This window comes from Struthio camelus, chromosome W (assembly GCF_040807025.1).
Source record: "Struthio camelus isolate bStrCam1 chromosome W, bStrCam1.hap1, whole genome shotgun sequence".
In the NCBI taxonomy this organism is placed as follows: domain Eukaryota; kingdom Metazoa; phylum Chordata; class Aves; order Struthioniformes; family Struthionidae; genus Struthio; species Struthio camelus.
Window position 1 is genome coordinate 48,464,878 of NC_090981.1, and position 6,000 is coordinate 48,470,877.

The 6,000-nt window shown below is 49.4% G+C and overlaps 1 protein-coding gene across 1 annotated transcript in view; it reads right to left on the bottom strand.

The window, feature by feature from the left end:
- LOC104146863 (ras-related protein Rab-3C) overlaps positions 1–4,795 on the bottom strand; it is a 137,273-nt gene extending 132,478 nt beyond the window's left edge. Inside the window, exon 1 of the mRNA XM_068925633.1 lies at positions 4,692–4,795. Within this exon, the coding sequence (XP_068781734.1) occupies positions 4,692–4,715 (24 nt within the window). The 5' untranslated portion in view covers positions 4,716–4,795. The remainder of the gene's footprint in view (positions 1–4,691) is intronic.
- Positions 4,796–6,000: the final 1,205 nt, after the last annotated feature.

Here is a 6,000-nt window from a genome sequence, read left to right on the forward strand (position 1 = left end):
GAGTTCTGCCTCAGAGGATTCTTCAGTTCTTCCCTTGCAGACCACAGCCACTTCTCACAAATCCTTGTGGATCACCTTTATAATCTATTTTTAACTGACCAATTAGTAAGACTTAACAGAATTCTGTGGACAATGAACCAATCACTTATTTGGGATTTATGGATCACCAGCCATCTGCAGAGCACAGCTTGTGAACCAATGTACTTGGCAGTATCAGGAGAAGTTTATCTAATTCAAGGTATAATGAGATTTTATTCATGAATATCGGGAAGTATATCATAACCCAGTCCAAAAGGTGTAGTCAGAAATGCAAAGTTTTATTATATAAGCAGCATATTGAAATGCCAAGCTGTGGAATATCGAGGAGATACAGAAAGGTGAGAATCTAAAATATTTTTTAAAAGCTCTGCTTGCTTCATATCAGCAGAAGTAGCATGAATGTGACCACAGGACTGGCAGATCCCGCTGCCCAGGAGCGAGGAATTCAAGGTGCAGTAGGGAATGGTTCTGACATAGTCTAGCAGATGAATTCTGGTGAATCTACTTGTGGTGCGCTAAGGCATTGCCCCCCCAGCCATCTTTTCTTAACCTAAGTTTACCTGCTGCACAGAAAGGGCAGTTTAAGAAACATATTTCCAGTTCCCACTCTAGGTATTAATTCAAACTCTCCTCCAAACAGCAACAACAACAGAGTCCCAGCTTCCCAGAGTCCCAATAAAGTCCCAGCTTCTCCACTGACAGAGCAGCTGCATCAGGCTGAAAGAAAAAGTGAAGTACTACTGCCACTGTCTAAGGCACTGGTGAGATGCCATTGGCAATAATTCTGATCAACCACGTTCATGAAAGCTGAGTTCAGACTGGAAAATACAGAGAAGGATTGTTAGGAAGACCACAAGAATGAAGAGCTTATCTCATGAGAGAAATCTAGAAAAGCTCAGTAAAACAAACCGGCTACTCTAGATAATAATCTGGAGTAGCATTAGGGAATGAGAACTATTTAAACTGACATATACTGGAGTGAACGTTGGACCTTAAGAAGAAATGAGTATAAACCGGTCCTGAGTGCCTTTGACCTGGAGATCAGACTGTATCTAACCAGCAAAGGAGTGAGCTTCCACAGTACGCTACCCCCCTCAAGTAGGGGTAGTGACAGAAAGAGGACTACTGACTACAAATACAGCTTGATTATATAACTTGCTTTATGAACTCACTGGCTTAGCATGCTCTTCTACTCCTTCACTCTAAGGTGAACCATGAATGAGGTATCGAACAATTTTGCTGAGTGATAGGACAGACATTGTCATGCTAACTCCTGTGTCTACTAGCTCTGATTTGGCTTTGCTTCTTTACGGTTTTATAATAAACTCTCAAAAAATCTGGAAGCAGCCTTTTTCTGTTCTCTGTTGCTGCTGCTCTTCTCCATTTTGTTTGGATGTGTCTGTTATAAATCTATTTAGTCTGGGCATAACTATCACAGTGACAGCAGAATATGGAAAGCTCAGAACTTTCCAACAGAAAATGGAAAGCTCAGCTTTCCCATTTCCTATTTGTCTCTCACCTTTCTGGCTTGCTCACCTTTGAAATGATCTGATGCCTTGGTAAATGAAAGGCAGGATCTGTAGAGACCTGGTATTTTCTACAGACTCCCTCCATTAACGCCCCTATGTTCTGATAAACATTAAGACTCAGTTACCCAAACTACACCTTATCTTTTTGATTTTGGCAAGTGCAGGAACACAGAAAATTTGCATGCCACAATCAGATAAAGAATGAACCCTCAAGTGACCGAATCATTGAGTGTACCACTGAGAAATTTCCCACTGATTTTTTAATTTTGAGGGTACCACCAAAGCCCTGGAGGAAACTATTAAGAGATACTCAGGCTATTTTAACTAATTCAGAAAAGCTCTTAAAAGAACATGCAGAAACCATGGACACTTCTACATTTCTCAGCAAAAAAAAAGAGTTAATTGCTCTTGATTTCTAAACCAAAGCCCTCTTCCTGCCTATAAGCACTACTAAGCTTTATACCTTTTCTTTGAAAACATGACTACAAAAGTCACAAATTCTTACAATTAAATCCAGCAGATGACAATGGCAAACTTTTACATCACATAGTCCCTCTCTGAAAGGACTATTTGGGCTCCCTTTTCAGTAATTTTTGACCCTTTCTGTCTACAGAGAAATAGCATAAGCTTGAGATTCAAATAAAGAATTCACAAATACAGAAATACAGTGCCCCTGGATATGCCCTTATTCTCATCCTTCTACCACATTTTAACTTTATAGTTTTTTTTTAGTATTGCTTGATGGATATGGAAAAATATCCTTGTTTTGGTCATGATACAAAGACTTGTACTTGATCACTCTTCCTATTTCTCTACAATTCAGAGAAATGTTAGCTCTGTAACAGACTGTTCCATAAAGCTGTTGTGTACATAGAAGCAGCTACATTTGTTTCATGTAGGAAATCAGATAACTAAAAGAGAAAAATCAAGCAATTAGTTCAGCCAGTCTAAACCACATTTGAACAAGGACCAGCTGTACTAGCCTAATATTGGAAAAAGCAAAACTACTAAGAAGAAAAACCCACAACAGAATATTGTTTTACTTGAAACTTTAGTAAGAATGATATTTAAGTGCACTGGGAGTGGTGTAAGGTAAAGAAAGAAAAAAACACTCGGACATTGCACATGAAAATCACAACTAATCTGCCTGATAGCGTTTTCACATATTGGAAAAATTCAGTTGTTCATAATTATAATTTTGGATGAGTTATGCTTAAGAATAGATATTGTTTAACCATTTTGCCATCCTTGAAAAACTGGAATTTATTGTTTTTTTTAAAGCTTCTGTGCTGTCTCTTTTTATACTAAGGCTCTGCTTCCTGCTGATTTTTAATCAATTATGTTTTACAATAATTCCAATTCTCCTAGCAATGTATAAAAAACAAGAAGCAGTTATTTGACACACATCAAGCACATACCTCTTCAGATCTGGAATTTCTTTTTTTTTAATTTTATTTCAATGTTGTACAATTGTTTTCTTTCTACAGCTATTTAACAACCTCAATGAATTCAACACCTCTCATATGTCACTAATCCAAAAGTAACCAATCTGTATTTTCCATCCTTTACAAGCAAGATCTATTTTTTACTGAAATGCTCTTCAAAGCATTTTAAACAGCATCCTAATTAATGCTGTTCTCCAATCAGAAAATTGAAACATATGTTTACTTCAGACTGGCTTATTTCTTGTACACCTCTTTAGCTGAAAGCTTTCAGCATGTGACATCCATGCAATTGGTCTGCAAAAGGTTTATGAGACTATCATTCTCCGTCCAAAGTCAAACCACCCCAACTCCACAGCAATGTAACTTAAGATTTCAGATTTCTTTTTGTGCATGCATATTAAAGAGGATGCAGATCTTCCCTCTAAGCTGAGACTCTATTACTGCCGGAGCAGAGATACAGCATGAAAAAAAACTAGCCAACAGAGCTGAAACTCATAACTTAAGTGGACTGCAAAACTGCTCTTTGCACTATATAAAATGAACAGAGTTGATTGTTTCCAATCCCCTGGTAATGTGCTCGATCTTTTAGTAAAAAGTCATTGTTTAAGTGTACAGTCTGGGGCCCCGAGAGCTCCAGGAAGAGATTATAAAACAGGTCCTAATAAATAACTGCTGTAGGGTTAGCCATTCAGTGTAAATTGTTTTGAAACAACTACCTAGCAACTGCTAAAAAGCTTGTATAATGATATGTTAATTGTATCTGGATATCATTTAGTTTCTCCAGCGCTAAGGATCGTTATATTTTTCCATATAAAGAAACAGTTGAAAAACTGTTTGCTCTTTGCTACCCCAGGTTGTAGCAAGGAGCCATCTCTCCCTGGTGCAGGTGGATAACCGCTCCTTGAATAAACAGGTGGAGACCTCTTGCCAACTTCCTGCGGATCCCGATGGGAACTCATTGCATATCACCCCCTAAAAACTCTGGAGCAGCAGAGCACTCTCAGAGGGCATTCACGATATCTCTGACAGACCGTTCGGCTCCCCGCTGTGTGACCCCAAACGCGCAGGGCAGCGCCGCAGCGGGGTGGCGGGCACCGTGGGGCCCCTCACCGGCGGGGCTGCGCAGTGCGAGGGTCCGGCCGATCCCACCGCCCCGGCCCCCCGGGCTGCGCTTGCTCCTGCTGACCGGGAGAGAGCGCTGCCGGGGCCGGGGCGCCCCCTCACGAACCACCCCCAACCCACACACACCTGCCCCGCTCACGCACACCGCCTCCCTCCACCCGCGCACCGGGGCCCCCTCACACACGCGCACGCACCCTGGTCCCCCTTACACACTCACACTCTCACATGCACACACACACACACTCCCACGCACTCGCGCTCACGCACGCACCCTCACACGCACGCACCCTCACACGCACTCACACTCACTCACTCGCACTCACACTCACTCGCACACGCACCCCCGGGCCGCCGCCGCGCGCGGCGCTGGCGGGCTCGGCGGGCTCTGCGCGCCGGCGCGTCCGCGGCCAGAGCGCGGAGACCGGCGCCGCCGCGGGAGCCCGACCCCCGCCCTGCCGCCCTGCCGCCCCCCGCTCCCGCACACGACGGCCGCGCTCCGCCGCCTGCCGCTGCACCGCCGCCCCCTCGCCGCTCGCTCCCACCGGCGGATACCGACCTGCACCGGCGCCTCGTGCCTCATGGCCAGGCGCGGCCCGCCGCTCGCTCAGGTGCCGCTCGCGCAAGACGACCGCCGCCGCCGCCGCCGCCCGCCCGGGCTCTGCCGGCCGGCCCGCCTGGCGATCAGCACCGGAGCTGTCCCGCGCCCCGCCCCCAGGCACCGCCCCCCGCCCGCGCCCCTGGGAGCTGTAGTCCTCGCCGCCCCGCTCGCCCCCGCGCTCCGCGGCCGGGGCGGCGGCCGAGGACTACAGCTCCCGAGATGCTCAGCGCCGGGCGGCCGCACCGCCCGCCGGCGAGCGCGGCGCGGGCGGGCGGAGCCCTCGCAGCCCGTCGGCGCCCGGTTGGCACGCGGCGGCGCGGAGCGGGGCGGCGGGTTGGGCACCGCTGGCCGGGCCGCGGCGTCGCACGGCGCCTCACGGGCTGGGGCGGCGGCGTGGCCTGTGCTGCCGCGCCGCGCCGCGCCCGGGGCCAGGCGGGAAGCAGGCACCGGAGCGCAGCCCCGCGGTGCTGCCGGCTCAGCCGAGCCGCCCAGGCGCCGGCAGCCCCCGGAGCAGCGGGCAGCCGGGGCGGGCCGGCAAGGGCAGCGGCGGAGGTCCGCTCCGGCCCCGGCCGCCGCCGAGCCGCGGGCAGGGTGGGCAAGGGCTCCCTCCGCCGGCGCGGACTGCCGGAAACCACCGCAGCCAGACGGGGCGTCCGGCGGGCGGGCGCGCAGCCAGCTCCCACCCGCCTCCACCCCGGCTGGCCCTGCACCGCCCTGCGGTGGCCCGAGCCGCGGGGGTCGGCGGGGAGGTTTATTTTATTTTATTTTATTTTATTGTTTTATTTTTATTTGTTTTATTTTATTTATTTTATTTTTATTTTTTATGATCTCTTTTAATTTTGTTTATTTTCTTATTTTATTTTAATTTTTTTAATTTCGTGAACGAGTGGCTGCCCCCCTCGGCAGCGCGGGCCCCGCGCCGGCCTCGCCCCCTGCCCAGCCGGGAGGGAGCGGGCGGCGGGCGCACCCGGCCCCGGCCCGAGGGAGGGCTTTGCCGCGGCTGCGGTATCGCTAGCGGCTGCATCGGAATACAGCCCCCCGGCAAAGCTCACTCCCCTTCTCTGCGTTTCGGGCCCTTTCCTACCTGCCGGCTCGTCTCTAAGGTTCTCGCAGCAGGGCTGAGGCTGCTGGGGCCCGAGCGTGCTTTAGTGAACCTGCTGCAAATAAGAGTAGTCATTATTATAGACTAACGGTCCTCAGATTCTCCATTGTTTCTCCTCCTTTCATCATGTTTTAGTGTCTGTTCCTTCGTTCTCTTTCCTTGCTT